This window comes from Callorhinus ursinus, unplaced genomic scaffold (genome assembly GCF_003265705.2).
Source record: "Callorhinus ursinus isolate GAN/ISIS: 27379988/994484 unplaced genomic scaffold, GSC_fseal_2.0 scaffold18, whole genome shotgun sequence".
Taxonomy (NCBI): domain Eukaryota; kingdom Metazoa; phylum Chordata; class Mammalia; order Carnivora; family Otariidae; genus Callorhinus; species Callorhinus ursinus.
In genome coordinates, this window is record NW_027397080.1 from 6,721,119 (window position 1) to 6,746,252 (window position 25,134).

The following is a 25,134-nucleotide window of genomic DNA, read 5'->3' on the forward strand; positions in this document are numbered from 1 at the left end:
CTATGTTTCAAGAAACAAACAGAACTCCCTCCACCCAACACCCCCCTCCTTCAAATGCCTTCTTCCTCTGTTTCTTCCAAGTCCAGGTTTCAAAACTCCCGGACTCCATGTCTGCACTTCTCATCCACTTCTCAACCCACTGCTTTCAGGCCCGTGCTTCCCACAGCTCCACCAGAAATGCTCCAGGAAAGGTGACCTTTATATTCTAGAGCCCAAAGTCCTTATCTTGCTTGACCTCTTCATAATCAGACACTGTGCGGCGATACGGCCTCCTCCTTGAACTCACTTCTCTCCCTCCTGCATCTCTGAACACTCCCTTTTGCTGGACAGTTTCCTTCAGGGAATCCTCCTCTGCTCCCAGGCCACCCCTCCCCCCTTGGAGGTCCCGTTTTTTTGTCTCAAACCTCTTCTTACGGTACACACGCTCCCATCGATCTCCTTGTCCACTCCTGTGATTCTATCCGCCGACGACGGCCTCATCTATAGCTCTCCTGAGCGCCATACTCTCTACACAGCCACCTACCTGCTGGACACCTCTGCCCAGCACCCCAAAGAAACCTCGACCTCAATGCAACCAAAACAAACTCAGTATCTTTCCTTGCACCAGCACTGCCACCAAGCCACCGCAAATAACCTTCCTCCTCTTAGACTCCCTCTTTTAGTTAATGATATCACCCACCCACACAGAACCCCAAGCCAGAAACCTGCAAGTCATCCTAGGTGCTCCCCTCTCCCCTCATATACCACATTCAATTAGTCATCAAAACACATGGATTTTACCCCTTAACCAGGTTTCTTGATTTGCCCACTTGGCTACATTACTACTTGCACAACCTTAAACTCGAATCACTCCCTGCCTAAATTACTGTAACAGCCTGGTCTGTCACTGGTCTTGCCCCTCTGCAATCCTTCCCCACATTGCTGCCAGAGGGAAAATATTTCTAAAACATAAATCCAATCATAGCCTTCCTTGCCCCAAATTCTTCAATGGCTCCCAAAAGCCCGTAGGTTCAAGTCCAAACTGTCTACAGTATGACATACAAAGCCACTCAACACTTGAAGCCCGCACACTTCTCCCACCTAGTCTCACTTTTCCTTCCCTCACATCCTACACTCCGACCTTACCAATACCCCATATTCCCTCCTCAAGCTCTCTCATCCACTCGCGTCTGTTCATGGTTCATGCTGCCCAGAATGCCCTTTACCTGACCTTTTGGCCCCAAGTCCCAAATCTCTTAGGTGACAGCTCAGTCATGTCCTATTGGATGCCTTCCCTGACCCTTTTCCACCCTGGCCATAGTGGCTACTCCTCTTCACTTCCACAGCACCACCATCTATCTCTGATAGCACTCCCTACAATGGATGGTAACTGTTTACCAATATGTTTTCCTCATTAAATGTAAGATCATAGAGATGCAAGGGCAAAATCTTTGTTACTTCAGCACTGTGCCTACTGCCTGGTTCAGAGAAGACATTCAATAAATGTTTGTTAATTAAATGAATGAATGGATCCTCCAAACAAGCCCCCTGACACCCTAGGAGATTAGTTCAAGATTTTAGAAGAGATTTAAGAGGATTTCTTATGCAATTCTTGGCAGGTATTCCTGGAAACATATAATGAAGCCTGTCCAGAGAATGGGTAAAATAGGTGTTCTGGGGCATTTGGCATTGTTGATTTAAATGAGAAGATTCAGGGGCACCTGGGTGGCTCAGTCAGTTAAGCGTCCGACTCTTGAGTTCAGCTCAGGTCAAGATCTCAGGGTCGTGAGATCGAGCCCAGAACTAGCTCTGCACTCAGCGGGGAGTCTGCTTAAGGATTCTCTCTCTCTCCCTCTGCCCATCCCCCCGCTCACGCACACTCTCTAAGTAAATAAATCTTAAAAAATAAATAAATAAATGAGAAGCCTCAGAAATACAACCTTGAGTCATAGGCCCAAATGCACAGCCCTATCTAACAGGTTCAGAATGGAGCAAAATCTTCAAAAGAAGATTTTTATACAGGGGCGCCTGGGTGGCTGGTTCAGTCGCGTTAAGCGTCTGCCTTTGGCTCAGGTCATGTTCTCAGGGTCCTGGGATCGAGCCACACATCGGGCTCCCTGCTCCGCGGGAAGCCTGCTTCTCCCTCTCCCATTCCCCCTGCTTGTGTTCCTTCTCTTGCTGTGTCTCTCTGTCAAATAAATAAAATCTTTTTTTTAAAGATTTTTTTTTATTTATTTATTTGAGAGAAAGAATGAGAGAGAGAGAGAGCACATGAGAGGGGGGAGGATCAGAGGGAGATGCAGACTCCCCGCTGAGCAGGGAGCCCGATGCAGGACTCGATCCCGGGACTCCAGGATCATGACCTGAGCCGAAGGCAGCCGCTCAACCAACTGAGCCACCCAGGCGCCCCATAAATAAAATCTTTATAAAAAAAAAAAAAGATTTTTATACAAGAAGAAAGAGGACTACTTTGGAATAGCCCTGGCATACGGGGTAGTTAATTCTTTTTCTCAAGGCAAAATCTCCTAAAAAAGAGTAATCGATGTTAGTATCTAAAACTTAAGTCCCTTAAGTGCCCCAAATGTCTGTCAAATACACACCTCTCCTCTTTAACATCCCTTAATCCAACCTCATGACACAATTACAACATTGGCCTCCTAGAGAATAAAGCTCCACTCTCATCCACCATTTACACACCTACTACGTTAATCCTATCCATTTTATACTGGTTCCTCATATTAACATTCAGGACCTTCTCTCCCTCCACCCCTAATCCTGATATCATTCTTTTAATGTTTCTCAGTAGCCCCCCAACTCCCCACTACCACTTTCTCCACCACAGTATCTGCTTATAGGCTAGCAGAATGCAGTACAATATGAGCTTATTTACTGTTGCTGACTAACCAAAAAGTACAGCCAAAAAACAAAAACAAAAAAACAAACCCTTCCTATATGTCTCAATCCAACATGCTCCTGCGAGTTGAAACCATCTGCACTCCAAGACACTTCAACAAAGCTCATTCTTTTCATTGACACAAAGGAATTGTGTTTACCTTTCTGAACAAAATTCACAATAGAAATTCGCTATGGTAAGAGGGAATCCAGTAGTACAGCTGGCAAAGCCCTTGCCCAAAAGAAGGATACTGACTGACCAATTAATTAACTTGTCCTAGGCAACAACCCAAACCATCCCTGATCACTGGCACATCCCAGATGACTGACAAATGGTTATGCAGAAGAAAGCAAATTCTGAACAGAGAAAGAAAAATAAATGCTTGTGCCCAATGAGAATAGACTTAACACTGTCACACAAATTTATGGAGCCACAGCAAGCTGAGGGTATCAGATCCCCAGATGGCCAAAAAGGGCCTATCCTTGAGCACTGCATTCTCCCCGGGCAGAGCACATCTATCTGTTGGCCGGCCTGCCTTTCCACTCTCCCCCTAAACACACCACACACACACACACACACACACACACACACACACACACACACACTATCTAAAACTCTATATACCTTCCTGTATTTTTTACAATTTTCCACATTAAACATAATTGAAAAAAATTATTTTAAAATATGACTTGAAAGGGTTCATATGCTCACCCCTTCTCTCTTGAGAGAAACTAACTCCCTGCCAATCAACCACATACAAAAGAAGTATAAAAAGTCCCTGCGCCTTAAGAGCATAAAACTTCATTAGGGAGGGGCACCTGGGTGGCTCAGTCATTAAGCATCTGCCTTCGGCTCAGGTCGATGTGGGATCGAGCCCCACATCAGGCTCCCTGCTCAGCAGGAAGCCTGCTTCTCCCTCTCCCACTCCCCCTGCTTGTGTTCCCTCTCTCACTGTCTCTCTGTCAAATAAATGAATATTAAAAAAAAAAAACAACTTCATTAGGGAAACAATTCTAACAGACATGAGGCAATGCAAAAATAATACAAAACAGAATAGACGTAAGAGACTGTGAGGCAGACACCATAAGAATAAGGAAGGAGAGGGGGGCCTGGGTGGCTCAGTGGGTTAAGCATCTGCCTTCGGCTCAGGTCATGATCTCCAGGTCCTGGGATCAATCCTGTGTCAGGCTCCCTGCTCAGTGGGAAGTCTGCTTTTCTCTCTCTCTCTCTCTACCCCCCTCTGGCCTTCCTCCCTGCTCGTTCTCTCACTCTCTCTCAAATAAAATCTTAAAAAAAAAAAAAGAAGGAAGGAGAGATTAATTTCTGAAAGAGGAAGGGGAGAAAGCTGCATAGAGCACAAAGGTCCCACACTTAGCTTTAATTCTTTTTAAAAAAAGATAAGATTTGAATAATCAGAGAGGAAGGCAGAGGGCATTCCAGGAAGAGAGAACATAAAGGCAGAGGGGCAGATATGAAGACCTAGGGAGAAGAAATACTAAGATCTGTCCAAATGGAGCAGAGAGCTCTGTTGGACAAGAACAGTTGATACAGTTAGGTATATAGAATAAGTCAAACAATGAAAGGCCCTGAAAGCTAGAGATAAAGAATCAGTGATTCATTGTAATTTATTCCAGGAACTGAGACATTCTGGAAGGAAAAATAATATTTTATTAGAAGTAACCAAAAATGGGGCACCTGGCTGAGCATCCAACTCTTGGTTTTGGCTCAGGTGGTGATCTCAGGGTCGTGAGATCAAGCCGAGTTGGGCTCCATACTCAGCATGGAGTTTGCTGAAGTCTCTCTCTCTCTCTCTCTCTCTCTCTCTCTCTCTCTCTCTCCCCCTCTGCCCCTCCCACTTGTGCTTTCTCTCTCTCAAAAAAATAAGTAAATCTTTAAAAAAAAAAAAAAAAGTAACCCCCCCAAAAAAGTTGAAAAAACATTCTTAGATACTACACACCAAGCCAATAAAGCCTGAAAGGGCTCCTCCAGACCAGAAATGAGCAAATGCCCCCAGTAGAAGCAAGACAACAGAGGCTTAAACTCCAATCAAAACCATGAAGAGTGGGGTGCCTGGGTGGTTTGGTCGGTTGAGTGACCGACTCTTGATTTCAGTTCGGGTCATGACCCCAGGGTTGTGGGATCCAGCCCTGCATTGGGCTCCATACTCTACACGTAGTCTCCTTGGGATTCTTTCCCTCTCCCTCTGCCCCTCCCCCCACTTGTGTGTTCTCTCTCTAGCTCTCCCTAAAATAAATAAAATCTAAACAAACAAACAAACAACCATGGAGAGCAAAAGCAGGAGCTTTAGTACACCATATAACCCCATCACAACATGGCTCAACATATAATTACCAGAAGCTAGAGGGCCAACCTTATTTAGTAAAAGGAGGGCCTGGGTGTTTTCAAGACCACTGAGAAAAATGCTACAAGTTCATTTTGCAACCCACAATTGTTTACTTGTGACCTTTGATCTTGGAATGTGCACTCTGAACAGCTTTCTTTCTACCATCATCTCCAAAACCTGAAATTGGCACTGAAAAATACCAGGATAATTAGGCCTCAGAGGATGAATTTCCCTGGCGTGTACTATGTCACTTGCCAAGCAAGCCCAAGATGAAAGCAGTAGCTCCCATAAGCACTGTTAGCACATGCACACATTTTATGAGTTCAACAGCATGAATGTGGCCAAAGTTTGTGATTTCCCAGCAGACGGACTTGACTCACTTTCTGAATTAACAGTGTCCATGTCCAGAAGCAGCAATTATTCTATTGTTCTGTCTAGAAGCTATCCACTCCAATTCAAGGGCTGTGCTCTAAAAAGGAACTTAAAAACTGAGTTTACATTTAACCAAGAGGTTGCTTCAGAGAGTCACTTAGTTAAACAATACCAAAGCCTCGGCCTATATTTTTTAACCACTGTGTTAACAAAACTTTATCACTTTGCATTATTTTTTTTTTAAAGATTTTTATTTATTTACTTGACAGAGAGAGAGAGCAGGAGCGAGCACAAGTAGGGGGAGCGGCAGAGGGAGAGAGAGGGAGAAGCAGACTCCCTGCTGAGCAGGGAGCCCAAACTCGGGGCTCGATACCAGGACCCTGGGATCACGACCCGAGCCAAAGGCAGATGCTCAACCAACTGAGCCAGCCAGGTACCCCACGTATTACATTGTTTTTGGGGGTTGCTTGGCCGGCTCAGTCCATGGACTCTTGATCTCAGGCTCCTGAGTTCGAGTCCCACCTTGGGTATAGAGATTACTTAAAAAAATTCGGGGAAGGGGAGTGCCTCACGGTGACTCAGTGGGTTAAACGTCTGACTCTTGATCTCCGCTCAGGTCTTGATCTCAGGGTCGTGAGTTCAAGCCCCAAGATGGGCTCCCTGCTAGGCGTGGAGCCTACTAAAATAAAAAAAATTTTTTTAAATGTCAAAGTAATTTACATACCATGAAACTTCTCCCATAATAAAAGGAAAGGAAAAGAAATTCTCCACAGTTCAGAGATCTGGAAATGTATGCCACATAAGGGGTGGGAGTATAGTTCAGAGGCTAAAAACTAATAACAATATTAACAATTAAAGTATTTTCACAATTATCTCACTTAACCCAGGTCACTGCTCTGATTTTAAGACTTCCTTCTGTGATACAATGTGAAGCCTTCATCTAGAAATCTGGGATCCTGGCTCTTGGACAATAATTTAAGTCTCCATGCCTAAATGTATCCATGTGTATAATACCTTCCTTACAAAATATTATAAAGATCGAGTAAGATAATAAATATGGAACTACCTTGTAAAAAATAAAGTATTATCTACATTTTTCTAAACATGAATGGCCTAGTATGTGCCAGTAGCTCATTTGGATTCTCATGAATCCCAAGGAATTAGTATTATCATTCCCATTTTAACACATGTGAAACCCAAAGGAGATGTTAAATGGCAGAACTAGGACTGGAGCACAAGACTAAAGAAATTAAAACCTCATCTCTTCTATATTATGCTGCCTTGCTAGTTTTGAATGTTAAATAATATGCAGACCCTTCACTCCCTCTGTATAGTAAGTTCTGTAAATTCTTTTTTGTGATAAAATAAACAAGTATCGGTCATAACTAGCTTCATGGCACCTAGTGAGAACTCCAAAGTTTTTAAGTACCAGATAGTCCATGTTACCAAAGTTGAAATGTGACTGTTTTTTTATTCCTAGTTGAGGCTGGCACGTAAAGACTCTAGTCTTTTGGGCTTTGTGAAAAGACAAAGTCTAATTCCTCACAAAACAACTTACATATTACCCTTCTGCTTAACCAACCACCAGGAACCCGGATTGTATTTCTTTTTAAAACTTCTCTAAAACCAAAAACTATGCCCATATGTGGACTGCTGCTTCCATAGAGTTTGTCCCTACTCCAGGAGAAGAATCAGATCCTGGTTCTCCTACCTCTCTGACTGTTCTTCCTAGCTTGCTTTGGTGTTCACAAGGACCTCAATCTATTGAAAGGAAAACTATGCAACTGGCCCAAATCATCTGGATGAAATATTCCTCAAAACAATGCATGTCTCTTTTCTTTGTTTCCATGAGTACCAAGCAACCATCTGATTACTAGCTTCATAATCACTATGGTACAAGGAAAAGGGTGCCCCAGACAGCAACGTAAGTATTCCAATCACTAGACAGGTATGTCCTCTACCATGAATTAATAAAATTGACATACTCGTTGTTTTTTTTTTAACTAAAACTTTACAAATTGGACTCTGATCCTTTACAGTATCATCTGCTCCCAAAACTCTTGCCCTTTAGTCATACCCAACTACTCACATTCTGTTCCTCAAACCCCTCCATTCACTTTTACCTTCAAATCTTTGCCTGCCGTATTTATTCCTGTCTTCTCCCCACCCTCCACCATCTGACTAAATTCCATTCATCCCTAAAGGCCCACTCAAGGGTCACCTCCTTTGTCAAATCTCCCAATGAACCGCAAGTGGAAATACTCATCCCTCCTCTTGCTTCCACAGCCCTTTATATATACCTCTGTTCTAGCACTACAGGATCATAATTATTTGTCTGCATAGGTCTTTCCTTTGCTAGATGTGAATAACCAAGGGCAGGAACCAGATCTCATTCATTATTCTGGCATCCCCAGTGCCTAACGGTGTTACTTGTAACAGATATTTAATAATTGTTTGTTGGAGAACTGAAAGAACATATCCTGGCTCTGCTGGTTGCTACCCACTCTGAAATGTTAGGATAGAAAGTTAATAGCTAATACCTCCTGTTTGCTGGACAGCCAGGCTTTGAAAGAGCCTTTGGGATATTTAGGAAATGAGACAGAGTGTTTATGTCCATGCTGAATCATCTAATCCTGCCAAAACCATGCTTACTACCAACACACAGGGAAATGGTTGCCAGGCACAATTATGGAAAATCCATGCCTGACAACCATTCCTAATACAGCTGCAATACATACTGTTCTACTCCCTTCACAATGCAAATGCATCACTTCCCTTCTAGCCTCTGCCCCTTCCAGGGACAGTTTATGCAGCTGAAAACTTTAGCTCTCCTTCTGAATACAAAAATCCTGTTTCATTTGTAGAATGAGGTGACTACAAATTAACAGCAGCAGAGAGAGAGAGAGATCCAAGTAATCTGGTGGCTAACCAATGAGAGTCAAGCACCCCAACATCATCAATATCTATTTCCCCAAGTCTCTCCAAAACTAATTCCTGTCTTTGTTCTCACAAACTACACCCCTGCTCACTCTATTGATTCCAGCTTAGGCAAAGAGTTCTCCTATAAAGGCAGCAAGGGGATTTCTAAGTCTGGAAAATGCAAGAATTCCATACAGCAAAGTAACAAAGGCCTGGATCCTAATCCACCCTGACTTCCCAGTGAGAATGGTGTGGGGGGGGGGGAGTGGTGTGTAATGAGAAATTCTTCTGCACCTATCATAGAGCAGCCTGCACAATTCAAACAGCTCAAGTTAATTTATTTTGGCCAATCATTTTCAACTCATTCCTCCCAAGAAAGAGATCTGTGCCTGAAAAGGATCAAATTCCTATACACCTGATCACAGTCTTTCAGAGGAAACCGAACTAAGTGAGCCAGCGAAAAGGACTGAGCACAAGAGGCCTCTCCTGGAACCAGCCCTACTTCCCCCTTCTTTCCTCCTTTCATTTTTTAGGAATTCAACTTCCTTTCAGCTGGAGGCCACCAGCAACATGATGCAGTGAGATGCTGAGATTTCTTCACCTATTTGTGTTACAATTCTGCTAGTTGTTAAAGCTGTCACAGCCCAAGACAAGCGCAGAGTGTCCTCCCTCTGAAGAGTGCAGTGTTGCTCAAAAGCCTGCAAGGAAACTTAAGGGAACCCACCATTCACTTAGCAGCATTTTTTTCAATGAAGTTCAGCAGCACAATCTAACCTCTTTGTGCTCTGAAATGAACCTACATTTCTTAAAAGAAAGACCACAGTGGGTTGACAGAACACTTGCTGCAGGCAGGGAAACCTGGACAGTTCACAGGAGCTGATGCAGAAGGGAACGAGCAGATCTCCTCAGCAGGTCCCTTTTAGTATTTCATTTCTCTCTCTCCTGCTGCATTCCCGAGGAGAACTCTAATGCCACAAGGGGGAAAAAAAAAAAAAAAAAGAGGGAGCGTTTTACAGCTTCTGCATTAGTTTCCCCTCACTGGGTAGGTGTCGTAAACAAGTATGCTGGACTCAGGCATAAGGGCTGAAGTTTCCTCTCCTTCCCATGAAAAGAAACTAGAGGCCCAGTCACAAGAGCGCCGCTGAATAAAATAGGAGAAAGTGCTGCCTCTGGAGTTTCTGGGGGAAATCTCCCTGCCTGGAAAGCTCAACTGCCACACAAAGCAAAGCCCAGGCCTGGATGTTCAAGATCAGAGCAGGGGCTCCCGGGGCCGCGAACCCCAGCCTCGAGCGCGAAGGGCACCTCGGGCAGCCGGGGACACGTTGGGGAGCCGCGGTCCGCAGACCCTCCGCCTGTCAAAACTTTCTCGCGGACACCCAGGCCTTGCAGGAGGCACTGGAGTGCGGGACTGCTCAGCCAGAGCGCCTCTGGGCTGCAACCCGAGTCGACCGCAAGCCTTTCGGTGGGAGGGAGAGGAGCTGCAGACCCCCGCTTCCACCGGCTCGAAGCCCCCGGGGCTGGGCGGGGAGGAGGCCTCACCCCCAAAAGTGCACACTCACCGACCCCGGCCGCCACGCGACGGAGCGGAGACTGAGGGAGACAAAGGGGGGCGAGGGCCCCCGGGCGGGCTCGCCGCCGCCCGAGCCTCGGCGAGGGGAGCCGGACACCCGGAGCGGACAGGGAGCCTCCTCGCGCCCGACTCCGACTCCTCCGACTCCTCCTCCTCCTCCTCCTCCTCCTCCTCCTCCCCGGCAACTCCCCACGGCGCCGGGGCTCCGGAGGCAGCGCCCGGGCTCGCCTCCTTCCAGATAATAGGGCGGCTAATGTAACCAGTGCTGGGGAAAGCGCCGTCTCCCGCAGGCTTATCTCAACTCCGCAAATAAGCCGGCCCGAGAAAGAGCAGGTCCCGGGCCAGCCCCGACGCCGGGGTGGGCGCCACCCCGCTGGGCCGCCCGGCCCGCGGGGTCCCCAGCGAGCCCCCGGCCCCCGCCGCGCCGCCCGTCGCACCTTTGTAGCGCTCCAGCACATCCTCGTACGCCTGCACGAACTCCTTCTCCTGGCTGCGGTTGGCCGGCTGCTGACCCGGCACGTAGCCGGCCATGGCCGCCCGCGCCGCGCTCTCCCCGGGCCCCGGGGGGCGCCGGCTCCAGGCCCGCGCGCTGAGGCGGCGGCGGCCCCAGCCTCGGCCCTTTGTGCGGCTCGGGGGCGGCGGCGGCGGCGGCGGCGGCGCCCCGGCTGTCCGCTTTCCGCTGTCCGCTCCTCACCCGCCTCGCCCGGCCTGGCAGTCGCGCTCCGCTCCTCTGCCCGCCCGCACCCGGCCGCTCGCGCTCCGCCGCTCCCGGCTCGCGTTTCCGCCTCCCCACCCCTCGCTCCGCTCCTCCCTAAGCCCGCCCCGGCGCGGCGGCGGCGGCGGCGGCGGCGGCGACTCCTCCTGTCAGGAGCGCCAGGCCCGGCCCGTTCCCGCCCCTCTCCCGCCGCCTCGGCCGCCCCGCGCGGCCCGGCCCCCCGTGTGCCCACGCGAGGCCCGGCGGGCTGCGGACCACCGCCCGCCGGGCCGGGGGCGCGGGCTGAGGGAGGCGGGGGCCGCGGGGTCCAAGGCCCCACGCGCGTGCGAATGAAGGGCTGGGCGGGCCGCAGCGGCGGGGAGACCACCGGGCCGACGCCACAGGGCGGGCGGGCACCCGGCTCCGCGCTGACCTGCACCCGCCGCTGGGACAAAGGAGGGAGCCCCCTGGCTGGCCGAAACCGAGCCGGGCCTGTGGAGCTGCTAGAGAAGGGCCTAGAGGAACTGAGAGGAAGGGAGAGAGCGAAAGACCTAGGTAGACCCCGGGCTAGACACGGTCAGAGTGAGGACAGGGGCCGGATCCGGACAGGGCCGCAGTGCGAGGCCGAAGGCCACACCGAGGCCACACGGAATCCCAGAAACAAAGGGTTTTCTAGAAAGGGAAGAAACTGAACTTGAAATGAGAGGGCACGCCAAGCACCATGAAGTAAAACCAGGCCAAGGATGAGGAGCCCGAAGCTGAGCAATGACAACGGGGGGGAGGGGGGGGTTGGAATGAAAACGGGATTCTGACCGCACGGCGGGGTGAGTGAGAGAGACAGTAGGACATAAATCTACAGGGGGAAAGACCCAACAGGATTATGGCGCTGTGACAGCCATCAGAACAGAGAGACTTAGATCAGAAGGGAGAAATGTGGGGACCTGTTATGGAACAAAGAAAGGGATCCTGGAGCCTACTGGTCCGTGATGAAAAAAAGAAGCCCAGTATTCTCTGTCAGGGGAAAGGAAAGTGGAGGAAGGAAACTGGTAAATACAGGTAGGGATTTACTGGGAACCATTTTGAGAAAGGGAGTTCCCAATATCATCTGATCCTCCATTCACCCGTGTATCCTTCAGTCCCAATAATCCCAGACCGCACTGGGGGCCCAGAGTTGTGAATGAGCAGCTCGGGTAAATGCAGGTGATCTTTTTGCCCCCCATCTCCCCTCATCCAGCCATTATCCTCCAGGGCCTCATCAAGTCTGTTAACTTGATTTTTCAGGGGGTGGGGAGATGGTTGTGGGTAAAAAGTTAAGCTGGCTGATCTCACAATAGCAGCATATTAGCAAGTAAGAAAAAGAATTCGTGAGACATAGAGCAGGCAAAATTGGGACTTCGGTTTCCATTTCAGTTCCTATTCTCAAGGTTTTTAAAGAGGAGCTTCTTCCCCCTGGGGCAAGGCCTGCCTCTTTATAGACTATGAGTATTGCCAAGTACTTGGTCGATGCTCAGCACATTAATAATAAGAGATGATGCTTTTCACTAATAGGTGCGCACTGGTTGTTTCCATATCATACCATGATCAAAAATCGGGTGAGCAAGTCATTCATCATATCCTTCTCCAACCATGAAGTTCTGCGGGCCTGCCCAAGTTCTAGGCATGGAAATCATATAGGGAAGGGCCTAAAAGAGGGCAGACAGAGAGGGTCTTTGGACAAAGAATCATTTCCTTCCAGTTTAATCCTCTGTGCTTAAAAAAAAGCTAGACCAGGGCGCCTGGGTGGCTCAGTTGGTTAAGCGACTGCCTTCGGCTCAGGTCATGATCCTGGAGTCCCGGGATCGAGTCCCACATCGGGCTCCCTGCTCGGCCGGGAGTCTGCTTCTCCCTCTGACCCTCTTCCCTCTCATGCTCTCTATCTCTCATTCTCTCTCTCTCGAATAAGTAAATAAAATCTTTAAAAAAAAAAAAAAAAAGCTAGACCACAGTTTAGTGTCAGCTGCTAGTAAGCTCAGTTTAAGAAAAGAAGGAGAATAAACTAGAGGTTTATTATTTTTCAAATAAGAGACTTAGTAGAAAATGCAGGGTGAAGGAGTTGGAGATTGATGGCATAAGCACATTTTTTGTAAACAGCAGAAAATATAGAAATGCTAACGCTGGGGACCTTGACTATATCCGTGCTGAGTCATCTGCGTTTCCTATATTATTTTATTCCAGTACAGCTAAGAAGACCCAGACACAAATACACATGCACACACCTCCACCCTCACCCCCAGACATCTGGCTCACTGTCATTACAGTAAATAGAAAAGTCCCGCCATCCCCTCCTGGGACTGCTACGTGTGCCACTTTGTAAGCAGGTTCCTCAAGAATTGTGACCGAGGCTTGCCAAAAGTGAAGAAAGACAGGGGCAAGAAGGGAAAGAGAGTCTGTTCTGGGAATCAGACTTTGTTGAAGGCTTGGGGGACTTAGGGGGGGAGAGGGCAAGAGGTTGAGATTCCTCTTAAGAAACATGGTAATCAAGGAAGAAAGTTCTGGTTTGGGTTGTGGCTGGAGGGCTTCTCAGACTCAAGTAGCTTTCTTGACAAGATTTGCATTTAAATGCTCCCATGAGATTTTGAAGTAATGAATTCTTCTAATGAATGGAAAAGGGGAAGTCCACATGTTTGGCTGATGTTTCTGTTTTAAACAGAGAAAATTTTATAAGGATAGAGGAACAAAGCAGCTGCTGGGGCGGGGGGAGAAGGAAGACTATGAAGGGGAGGTTTCTGGTTTTTTCCAAGCAACAGTCTAAATTTATAGCCAGACCCCACAATCAGGACAGCTCTGAGGCTTTCTCCTTTTGGTCTATGATTTTCCTTTGCTCCTGACGGCGAGACTGCTGTTGCATTTCTAAGGAGGCTGCAATGGGGAATCCGAAGGACGCAGGATGTACTCAGAAGGACATCTAGTGGGAAGAAAGGGTAATACAAGTAAATAAAGCCTTATTTTTTTCCTCCGTGTCCTCCCCCACTTAAGGCTCAGCAAGGGCCCCTCTCTCTAAGGTCCAGCCTCTTTCAACTTCTTTCAGCTTCTCAAACATGTGCTCTCTCGTCTCAGGGCCTCCCCACCTGCTCTTCTCCCAGGCTGTTACCGTTCACTGCTCTCCTCTTTTGGCCTGGCTCTTTCCTACTCACACCTCTGCTGAAACTCCTGCAGAGAAGCCTGCCTTGATCCCCCGGATTAGTAGATTCTCCCTCCCCCTCTACTCCCCTTTGGTAATATCCATCACACTTGAACCTATCAGTTCCATGTCTTTCATCCTTACTAAACCATTAGCTCCCTGAGGACTGGGGCTGTTGTCTGCCTTGTTCACCACAGGACCTGCATCTAGCAAATGACCGGGCACCTGCAGGGCACTCATCAAATATTTGTTTAAAATTTTGATTCAGTGGATGAATGAGTGGACCAGATGATCCTAAAATACTCAGCTGCCTGTGGCTTCTGACTAGCTAGAAGACCAGAGTATTTAAGAGAATATGCTTGTCTCTCACAGTATCCCTATCTGTGATGCTTGTCTCTCACAGTATCCCTTATCTGTGCCTGGCATTCAAAGTCCTCCATATTTTTTTAAGATTTTATTTATTTATTTAATTAACAGAGAGAGAGAGAGAGAGAGAGACAGCGTGAGAGGGAACACAAGCAGGGGGAGTGGGAGAGGGAGAAGCAGGCCTCCTGCGGAGCAGGGAGCCCCATGCGGGGCTCCATCGCAGGACCCTGGGGTCATGACCTGAGCCGAAAGCAGTCACTTAACCAACTGAGCCACCCAGGTGCCCCTAAAGTCCTCCATATTTTGACATCTACTTTCCTTTAGAAGCTGAACTCCCATGATACCCTCGTGTGCCGCGTCTTCCCCATAATCAAACTCTGAGCCTTTGCCTGGAATGTCCTCTACTCCCCAACTTCACCTAATGAAATACTACCCATCTTGAGAGCTCACCCCAAAAGACGTGAAGTTATTTTTAATCAACCCAGGTAGAAGAGACTCTTCTCAAAATCCCAGCCACATTTTCTTTCTCTCATTCCCGGGGCTCCAGCCACATGTATTGTGGGTGTTTGCATCACTGCCTCCTTAACGTCCTGGTTCAGAAGTTCTTTGAGGCAGACACATCTCTTTCATCTTCCCTCATCTTAGGACCTAACACAATGCTTTGCATCTAGTAGAGGTTCACGAAATATTTGCTGAAGTCATAGATGTCTCAACTGAAGACATGTGGGGGTGGAGGATGTGGGCTGGATCTGTGATTCAAGACATTTGAGAATCCAATTTAGTGTCCACTCAGTGGCCAAGGGCTTCAGGTGCAGAGAAGAAAGAAGAAAGTGAAAAATTCTCCTTCTGCTAGTGCTCCTCCTCCAACCTCTAGAAGGTTTACTCCCAGCACTTCTTCAGCTTGGCTCCTACTGCTGCATTATTTTACATGTGTTAATGAATGCTTTATAAATAAATTCTTTGCTAGTAGTGTGTGCGTGCGTGTGCGTGCGAGCGTGCGCATGCGCTCTGTTCCTCCTTGCAGGGGTAAAGCTGTCTCCTGTGCCTTTTACATTCCTCGGTAGTCGCTGGAACCAGACACTGAAGGGGCTGCCCCAAGCCCTATCCTTCAGCTAGATCTTGGAAGAATATCATCCAGTTCTAGTCTCAGGACACCTGCCTCCAGGCCCAGCCCCATCAGCCTTTCCAGCTTCAGCCAAAACTCCCTTTCCTCCCAGGCCCTGGAAACACTTAACTAAGCTTTGCCTCCAGTTCCCCAGTCCACTATGGGGTAGGAAACCTTTGCCCACAATCATGCTGCCCTCTTCTGTTCCGAAAGTGCAACGTCGCTAATTTAAGAGGTCTGGATGGTGCCAGCCACCCAGGAAGACAAGATCCCTGCCACAGGCAGCCCGTCACCATAGCAACCCTCAAAATGGTTACTCAGCCATCTGGGTTACCATAGCAACTGGCCAAGTCTCTCCACCTCAGCCTCTCCCTAGGCCTTCTCCCCTGGCTTGTCAGAGCCAATGCCAAAGAATCTCCAATCCTTACTGGGGGAAATGAGCAGAAGCTGGACCCCTGATAGGCAGCTGTCCCGAAGGGGCGTGGAATGCCTCACCCGCCGGGGGCTTCCTGAGGCACAGTGGAGATAATGGGAGTTAAGGCACTCTGTGAACCTTGAAGTGCTGCACAGATGTTAGCTATTATTAAACTACCCTTCCCTGTAATGGGGGAGGCAGTGGGTTGCCCTAGGCAGAGCTAGTGCCATTCCCTGGCGTGGTCCTTTACTGGCTGGGAGACCTTGAACAAGTTACGGGACTCTCTGGGTTTCTGTTCCATCTATGGTGGCATATCTGCCTCCTAAAGTTGTTTTAAGGATGAGGTCAAATAAAGCCTGTAAGCTGCTAAGCACAAACCTGGCACTGGGAACATATCAACAGGAGCTAGGAAAGCTATTGGCCCCTCTGCGGTCTCCCAGGCTTTCTGTGACTATAACCAGTTTTTTTTTTTCTCTCTCTCTCTTGAAGGAAACAGGCTAATGCAAGCCCCACTCCATCAACCACACCCAATCTCCCTTCCTATTCATCCTGTGTAGGGCCTCTTTGGTTCCTACCAAACAAGGCTGTAGGCACTCTGCACTCTTTGGGGGAATTGGGACGTTCCCCAAATTAGGAGCTGTAGCTAACCTCTCCACTTGAAATAACTTCGCCTGGGGCACCTGGGTGGCATCAGTTAAGCGTCTGCCTCTGGCTCAGGTCATGGTCCCGGAGTCTGGGATCGAGCCCCGCACTGGGCTCCTGGCTCAGCGGAGAGACTGCTTCTCCCTCTGCCTCTCACTCCACTCGTGCTTGCACGCTCTCTCTCTCTCTCAAAAATATAATCTTAAAAAAAAAAAAAAAGGAAATAACATCTCCTCATCCAATACTACCTCAGGACAGAAAGCTCTGAAGGGGCAGTGACAGGCAGCCTGGAAGCTGAGCACAGATCCCAAAAGGCTGCTCATGTGGAACAGCTCACCAGCATCAGGGCAGGCCTGGGGCGCAGGCCCCTCTCACAAGACCAGAATTCCTTCCCTCTATGATTTTAAAGACTTCAATCCTATTGCTTCTCAAGTTCAGTCTCTTAAGACTGAATCCTCGAAATCCATTTTCAGGGGACTTCCTTAATCACACTGGCAGGGTCCTGATTCAAACCCAGAGTCCATAGGTTTGAAGTGGTTTAGGCAAAACAGACAGACACCATCCTCAGAAATCAAATTTCCAGACACAGAGCCAGGAATGCTTGAGCTTAGCTCTGCGTGTTCTGGGAGTAGGGCATGAACCGCAAGCTGGAAAGGGCCAGAGGATCAGATAAGCAACACTGGAAGGGACACATGACGCCCGGGGCCCTGGCATTCAGAAGTCAGAATCCTGCATGATGCCTCTGGGAAATGGGTTGAGTGGGACGGTTCCAGCTCAGATATGACTACTGAGCAGACAAACCAATATACTGACTACGGGGGGGGTAAGGAGGTGAGAGTATGTGATTACTGGAACTTCCGTCTCTGTAACTGGGGAGGCAGAAGTGAGGTGCGTGAGTGAAATAAGACTGGCCATGAATCGATCATTCTTGAATTTGGGTGATGGGGGTTCACTATACTATTCCCACAACTTTAGTATATGTTTGAAATGTTCTGAAGAACGCGGGGAATTTGGAGTTAGGCCAACCTGAGCCACAGCAATGAACAACTCCAAAGGGCACACTGCACGTGGGGTGCTCCAGGGGGCGCCATACCCATTCAGCAATGGGGAAGCCCAGCTCCACTAGCAGCTTACCCGCTGACCTCAGACAAGTTCCTTCACCTCCCTTCTGTAAAGCAGGAAGAGCAGCAACTAGTTCCCAGGATTCTGGGAGGACTGAATGATATAGGCACACATCTTGGACTCAGTGCACAGTAGCTTTTACAACTATTATTTACTAGGGGATCCTGGCTGGCATCAGCTCCTAAGTTCCTGGACTGAGTCCAGAGTTCAAATCCCCAAGCCACCCTCTGATTTCTTCAATTCCTAACTCCTACCGGCTGTTCTCTCTTCATTTCCCTTCTTTCCTTTCTACTGAGGCCGAAGAGAGGAGAACAGGAATAGAGAAACAAGCAACAGGGATACGCCCTTTCTCTTCAGGTTGTCCTGGCAAAGTCCTATTTCTTTTCCAAGGCCCAGATCAAATGCTATCACGGCGCTAAGCTAGCAGAGCGGGCAGAAGTAGGAGGAAGGCCTCCCCTCTCGGCACTTCCAGATAACTCCGGCTTACCATGTGGCAGCTCAGGCTGCATGCTAGCTGCCTGCACGGGAGGGACCTGGGTCCTGAAGCCCAGTCGGAGCCTAGCACAAAGCAGCTCTAGAAATATGTGGTAAACAAGTAAGTGCATGATCAATGAATAAGCAAAGGAATGAATCGATACATGCACGAATTAGCAAACAAGTTTATGAGCAAATGAACAATATTCATGAGAATGGTTAATGTGTATCTAGCGCTGATTACATAGCAGGCATTGGGCCAAGCACCTCACTCCCACTATCTCATTTAACCCACCCCACAAGACTCCCACCCACGGTGGCACTCTTGCTCCCCCATTTTAACCCTGAGAAAGTGAGGCTCAGTGGTTAGTAAGTTCCCAGGCTCACCCAACTGGCGAGTGATGGAACTGGAACTGGGACCGCAGCTGACTCCCAAAGCCATGCCCTTGAGTGAATGAATGGAAGAGTGAGCACGGGAGGGAGGAGACGAGTAAGGAGGGAATGCAGAGGGAAAGGCATGCCCAGAAACACACCCCCTGAGGCTCCAGGCAAAACCTTCCCCTAGACACAAAGCAAAAGCCAGGTATCTTCTTGGGGTAGGGGTGAGACACAGCTGAGGACAGAAACGTCCACCCATCATCAGTTTTCAGGTTCCAGGGGCTGCCAGACCGTCTCTGCAGCAGCACCCTAAGTCCAGGCAGAGATTGCAGCCAGGTGCACCAGTTCTGCTCCTGCAGGAGTGTCAAGGCAGAGCCAGGAAGCTGGCCCACTTCTACTGACAGGTGGCAACAGGCAGACCCAGGGCCAAATCACCGCAGGTCCTAGCCGCGGCAACTGGCCGGACTCAGGATAGCACTTTGGTGATGGTGGGTTATTAATACTCCCCCTACCAGATATGTTCACAGACCTCCTCCCAGGGGGAAGGCTGCTGGAACAAAAGAAAGTGCCGCCCTAGATTCCGAGGCTCAGTCTGCTCCTCTGGTGCCATGTCATCTCTAACCCCGTGGGACTGAGAAATGACAGCCTTCCGCAGCCCCCAGATGAACCAGTCCTTCCTCCGCATTCCTAACCTCAGTCCTTAACTGCTCCAGAACAGAAAGGCATGAGTCAGACTGCCATTCCAAACCTGTCTCCGTGTCACCTGGGAAGTCACTAGAAAGGCATGATGGGAAACAAACAGCACAAAGCCGACACCTTGCAATGTGGCAACCACCTTCCTTCACCAGCTGGGGTCCCACAAAGGCCCTGAGCCTCAGCGAAAAGACAGTTGGGCTGTCTTTTCAGCTGCCTGCACAAAATTCTGCCCACGTGGTCACTTTCCATCCCTGCAGCTACTGTGACCCAGATTCACTTTCAAAGGGCTGGGGCTGAGCTGGTGGTGTGTAGCTACAATTCATTCTGCCCCACTTTCATGGGACTCTCCTGCTCCTCTCTCCTGCTACTGAAACCAAGCTCCAGGACAGGATCAGGGACTCCTGAGGGTACTACCAGGAAGAAGTAGAGAAGCTAGCAAGGAAGAAGAGGCTCCTTCTGTGCAAAGGTCAAAGAGCCTGGGGCAAGCAAGACTGGTGGCTCTGGAATAAGGGTTCCCAGTGGAATCGGTGTTTAGGGCTCCCTTTCCCACCCCTGCATTCCTTTCTTCCCAACACGGCATGGCCAGGAAAAAACCATTTCCATCTGCCCTCTGACCAAGCCCTAGTGTGAACAAAAGAAAGGGACGGAATTAAAAGGCCTGAGCCCCTCCCTTGCTCATCTGGGAAACTGCTGCCTTCCTGGAGACTCCACTGTCTCTTCTAGTGGCCCAGAGAACTTACAAGGAATGACACGCTAAGTGCAGGAACAGGCATGTTAACCCGTGTCGTCTAACGTGTTCCAACTCTCCTCCAATGACCATTCAAAGCAGATGCCATCATTTCCCTTTTACAGCTAAGGACCCTGAGGCTCTAAGAAGTGAAGTCATTCGCCGGAGTTTTCTGACTCCAGGTCCACTTGTCTCCATGAATGAATGAACAAGCAAAAAGGCTCCTTCTCAGAGCTTCCATCCCGGAGGAGAGATGCATGGGCGCAGAGATGCAGGCCCCTTCCTCTGACCAGGTATGTGCTCTCAGGGCTGTCTCCCCAAAGGCAAGCCCTTGAGAGACTCCAGCAGCTGAGCTGAGCTGAGCTCTGACAGCAGGGCAAACCAGCATCGGAGCTGCACCTCACGGCTCCCACTGGGCTTCTAGATTCTAATAAGCCCATGCTCTCAGAGTGAGATCCTGGGGCAACAGCAGGCAGAGTAAGATGGGGACTCCTGTCTATAGTAACCTCTAGATCTGGTGGCGGAAACAATGAAGTCTAAAAGGTCAACTGAAACAAGGGCTGGGCAGAGATACAATTGCTGTCTGACTGGAGGGATCAGAGAAGGCTTCCTGAGGGAGGCCACACTGGAGCAGATGTTGGAGATGATGATTTCACCAGCATCTGCTGAGGGGCCCCCAAGAACAAATCCGACGGATGCTTTCTACTGGGTTAATTAGGAGGCCAGTCCTTAGCCCTGTGCCCTCCCCCCTTTCACAATGCACGCAGGAATGTAATTATTTTTTCCCTGCTATCCTCTCAACCAGACCGAGCTCCGTGAAGAAGGGACCACATCTTCAGCCATCTTTGAATATCAATGCTAAGAACAGGGAGGGTCCTGAAGATGTGAGGTTAGATGGATGAATACCCGACTGATATAGGTGGATGGTGAATTCCTCCGGCACCCAGCCCAGCCCCAGCCCAAAGGGGATCCCTTCTTCCAGACACTTCACTGCCATCTGCAGGAAATTTGTCATAATAAATATACAAATCCACAACGACAAAAAGTAGGAATGGCGTCCTCTAGAATTGTACAGTGTGCAACCGTGTGACACTCTGTCCTATACCCAGCTTTTCCCGGGGTTGGGGGGTGGTCCCCACAAGCCCCAAGAGATACAACCTTCTTTCCTCTCCTGTGGGGTTGTGCTCCTTGCTAGAGTACCTTCCCCAGTCCCTCCCATTCCTTGTTGCCCCCCACCGATGAGTAAGGATATCCCTAAAGCTGGTCACCAACCACAGAGAGCCAGAGGTCTTCAAAGAGGCAAAATTTCAGAGATCTTTGTCTCTGCCTTTTTATAGGCCAGGATCTTGAGACCTCTCCCAGAAGTAATCAGAAGGGTTCTCAGTGAGTCTGGAGACCAGTTCAGCTTTTTATTTTGTCACCTGCAGAAGATTCAGCCTGGCCTGGTTGCCACACGTTGCCTAAGGAAATGGAAATAGCAGTGTACCCAGAGTTGGAGGATCTGTCTCTACCAGAGTATTGACTACAGGCAAGTTGTCAAGTTGTTTAAATCCTCTGGGCCTCAGATCCTAAGACGTGTCCTACCTAACTCACAGTTATTGTGAAATCTCTATGCAAACCCAAACACTGATCAACAGAAACAGGCTTTCTTATTAATGGACTATCGTTCCATTGTAATGTGGCTAGGCTTAAGGAGTTGAGAATAGGGCTGGCCAAGAAGAGAGAGGGAAACTGGCAGGAAAGGATGAGTTTGGGAAGAATCGGGTTACTGCATGCATGAAGCCCCCAGAACCTGTTTGGGCTTTGTAGACAGATCAGCAGGTTTCTCAGCCCTGACACGCCTCTCCAGTCCGACATGTATGACCAGCAGCGCCCCCCTTCCCCATCAGGCCTCTCAAGCACAGGACACTGAATGGGTCCAGGGAAGGAGGGAGGTCTCTGCATTTGGTGAGACTGATTCAGACACCCCCACTTGGCTTCACACCCAGACCCACGAGGAGGAGAAAATTGCATGGGCCACAGCTGGCTCCCAGGGCCAGACTGACTTCATTTCCTCCCAGAATGAAAGTTGTAACTTCAGAGAGCCTCAGAGCACCCAGGGTCTTCCAGACATGCCCTTCCTGCACCTCACAGGAAGTAGTCCCTGCAGAAGCCAAGGCTGCCTTTTAAATAACCCTGGTCGAGCCCCCACCACGTTCCAAAATCACAGCAAGATTTCAGCCAGGCCCTGAAGCAGCCGTCCCGCCTCTTCTCTGCTGCTAACGAAACACGCCCAACTGCAGCACACGAGTTATTTTTAACCATGACAGTCTCCACATTTTCAGTCTCCCTGGCCCAGCCCCCTCCTCAAGACTGTCATTTGGCAGCATCAGGAGGTAGAGAAGATCAGCATGGATGCGGAAACACAACACAGCGCCCACCGTCCCTCGGCTTAGTTGACCCAGCAGCATCTGTAGTGACGTTTCCTGGGGCCGAAGCCCTCTCAAGTCCACTCCACTTCTGTTCTAGACTTAGAAGGTTAAACAGCAGGCAAATCATCCCGTGGGGCCCCCTCAGAGCAGCTTGGAAGGGGAAATCATCACAAAGGGACCTGTAAGTATGTCCACGTGGTGGAGGATGGGGCTAGAGAGCATATGGAGGGAGAAGAAGGCCGCCTTCAGGAAAATGAGAGCTTTGTGGGTCCTGAGACCCCTTGGTTGGGGCCCCTCAAGGCTGGAGACAAGTAAAGCCCTCCTAGCATCCTAGAGGCAGCTGAGAAACTCTACGGACTGGCTGATGCCACAGGCCCAAAGGTCTTGAGAAGGACTGACAACCTTTCTCCAAGGGCTTCCTATTGCCTACAAAAGGAGTGCAAACTCTCCAGCCTGCCTGCCAGGTCTCCTCTTGGGATGTTCACCTTCTGCTAAAACCCTCTCCTCGGGACTTGAGCCCACACAACCCTCTCCCTACCTAGCATTCCATTACAGCCCACTGCCTGCCTGCTCCTGGATCACAATCGGTCACATTTTCTCCCCTAAACGCTCCTTGCACTCCTTCAGTCATTCGGGGCTTGTTGATCTCCAACGTGCACAAGGCCCGGTGCAAGTAGCTGGGGGCAAACACATAAGCAAGACACGGTCCAGCGTAGCTAACAGTCGTGAGGGAGTGAGGGGTTCCCTGGGAGATAACTGCCATACTGTAGGAGGGGACACAGGGGAGGGAAAAGTATGAATACGAGAGCGGAGGAGGGAGCTCTGGATACTGCTGGGGGTATTGGGGACAGACGAGGGGTCACTTTCCCAGTGCCCTGCAGAGAAGAAAGCTAAAGCATGGAGGTCTGAGCCTGCAAGACACACAGCTCTAGGGGTCAAGGTACAGCTCAATGTGGCAGGGTGCTAGCAGAAGGTGAAGCTCAAGAGGGGGCCTGATTTCAGGGGCCTCTATTCCATAGGCAAGGAAGAGCCACAGAAGGCTTACAAGCAGCTGAGTAACAAACAGGATCAGGTTCGCATGTTAGAACAAAATACTCTTGTGAGTCACGTAGAGGAGGGGCAAGAGGACCGGGGAACCACGAGATGCAGGTTGGAAGGTCCAGGTCCGGGGGCACAAAGCGGAGGCGGGCCGGGGGCATTACGGAAGAGACACAAAAGAGAGAGCAGGACAGGCCTTGGTGATGGAATGAAAGCGGGTGATGTCACTGAACTAGCTGCCGGCCCGGCTTTGTCTAGCTTTGCCTCTGCACTCGGGCCCCGTGGCGGACGGCGGACGCTGAGCACAGCCCGCGGAGGCGGCTCCGGATGCCCTCGGAGGAAGCAGCTCTGAGGAAGCAGCAGAGGGAGCACTCCGCGACCTACTCCGCTTTCCCGAGCCAGAAACCGAGCTGAGAGCTTTACATACATTATCTCATCCTCAAGGCAGCTCCGCACGGGAAGCAGTCTCAAGCCGAGAAAAGTGAGGCGCAGACAGGACAAGAGACTCGCCTAGAGCCACCCAGCCGGCCGGTGACAGGTCCGCCGTCCAGCACCTCCCCTCTCTGGCTGCGGAGCCCGCGCTCCCGACCGCGGCCCTGCGCGCTCCGCTGCTGGCAAAGGAGAAGCGGTCACCTCCCCCAGCAGCAGGCAGCCCAGCCCTCGCCAGGCACGGAGGGGACGTGTGTACCACGTTTTCAGAAAGCAAAGTCAGTGAAACTGCCCTCTTCAAGGACTTACGCCAAGGAAATAACTTGACAGAAGTCAAGTGTTATTATTCATAAAGATGTTCTCTGCAGTACTATTATGGTAAAAAAGCAAAGAAAAGAAAAGAAAATGAGTAGGATTTTTAAAATCATGAAATGTTACACATTCTTTATAAATGGTAACTCTAAAGCCTAAGGTGTAATGTGGAGAATCGTTTGGGTATAAGAGTAAGTGGAAAAAAAAAAAGTCAGATCCAGAATGGTACTGCGTGGGGACAAAGAGAAGGCGCAAAAATGCAACCAGGTCTCCGGCTAGCTCACAGGGATGAGGAGCGGCAGATTCTACTCGCTCGGGTCTCCTCTGACGTTATGCCATCATCTTTCCAACAGTAAAAATGCCAAATTTTGGATTCCACCTGGCTTGTCAAAGCGCCCCGAGGAGGGCCGCTGCACGACTCGCGCCCCCCAGCCCGTGAACACCGGCCCGGTCTCGCCTTGCCTCCCGCCACCCCGCTCACTCGGGCCTCTCTTACCAGCGACTCTGACCACGGCCCGCTCCGCAGGGTCCAGCACCGAGTCCTGGCTCTTCCGCTTCTTCTGCTCATGCAGTGGCAGGTTCCAGGGTAAGGTGTCCCCGGGGGGGCATGGGGACAGGCTCCCTGACCTCTCGCTCCTGTAAGACCGCTCGCTCCGGCAGGACCGCTCGCTCCGGCAGGACCGCTCACTGAGCGTTTCTTCGTCTGAGGAAGACATCGCCCAGGCGGCAGGGGCTGCCGCGGGAGGGCCTGGGAGCCCAGGGACTGGTGAGCTGTGGGAGAGAGGAGTGCAGGTGAACAGGCGAAGGGGTCGTATGAGGCGCACTGGGGCTTGGGAAGCAAGTCCTAGCTCTGCCACTGACTTGACCTCTTCACCTCTCTGAACCTCAGTTTCTTCATCTGGAAAATGGGGTGATGATAATACACGGCAAAATGAATTCACCGGGCTTGAGAGAAATCCCATGAGGTAATATGTGTGAAGATGTTTATCAGTCTGAAAATACTCAGGGAGCCTGGGTGGCTCAGTTAGTTGAACGTCTGACTCTTGGTTTCGGCTCAGGTCATAATCTCAGGGTCGTGGGGTTGAGCC

At 49.9% G+C, this 25,134-nt stretch overlaps 1 protein-coding gene across 12 annotated transcripts in view; it reads right to left on the reverse strand.

The window, feature by feature from the left end:
* The window catches only part of MACF1 (microtubule actin crosslinking factor 1), a 333,619-nt gene extending 308,842 nt beyond the window's left edge, over positions 1-24,777 (reverse strand). For 11 of the 12 annotated variants that reach the window (XM_073902865.1, XM_073902863.1, XM_073902864.1 and 8 more), the window contains exon 1: positions 24,543-24,777. In XM_073902865.1, the coding sequence (XP_073758966.1) occupies positions 24,543-24,762 (220 nt within the window). In that variant the 5' untranslated portion in view covers positions 24,763-24,777. Of the gene's footprint in view, positions 1-10,514; positions 10,756-24,542 lie in introns of those variants that run through there. The other variant, XM_073902861.1, reaches the window with a different exon arrangement.
* Positions 24,778-25,134: the final 357 nt, after the last annotated feature.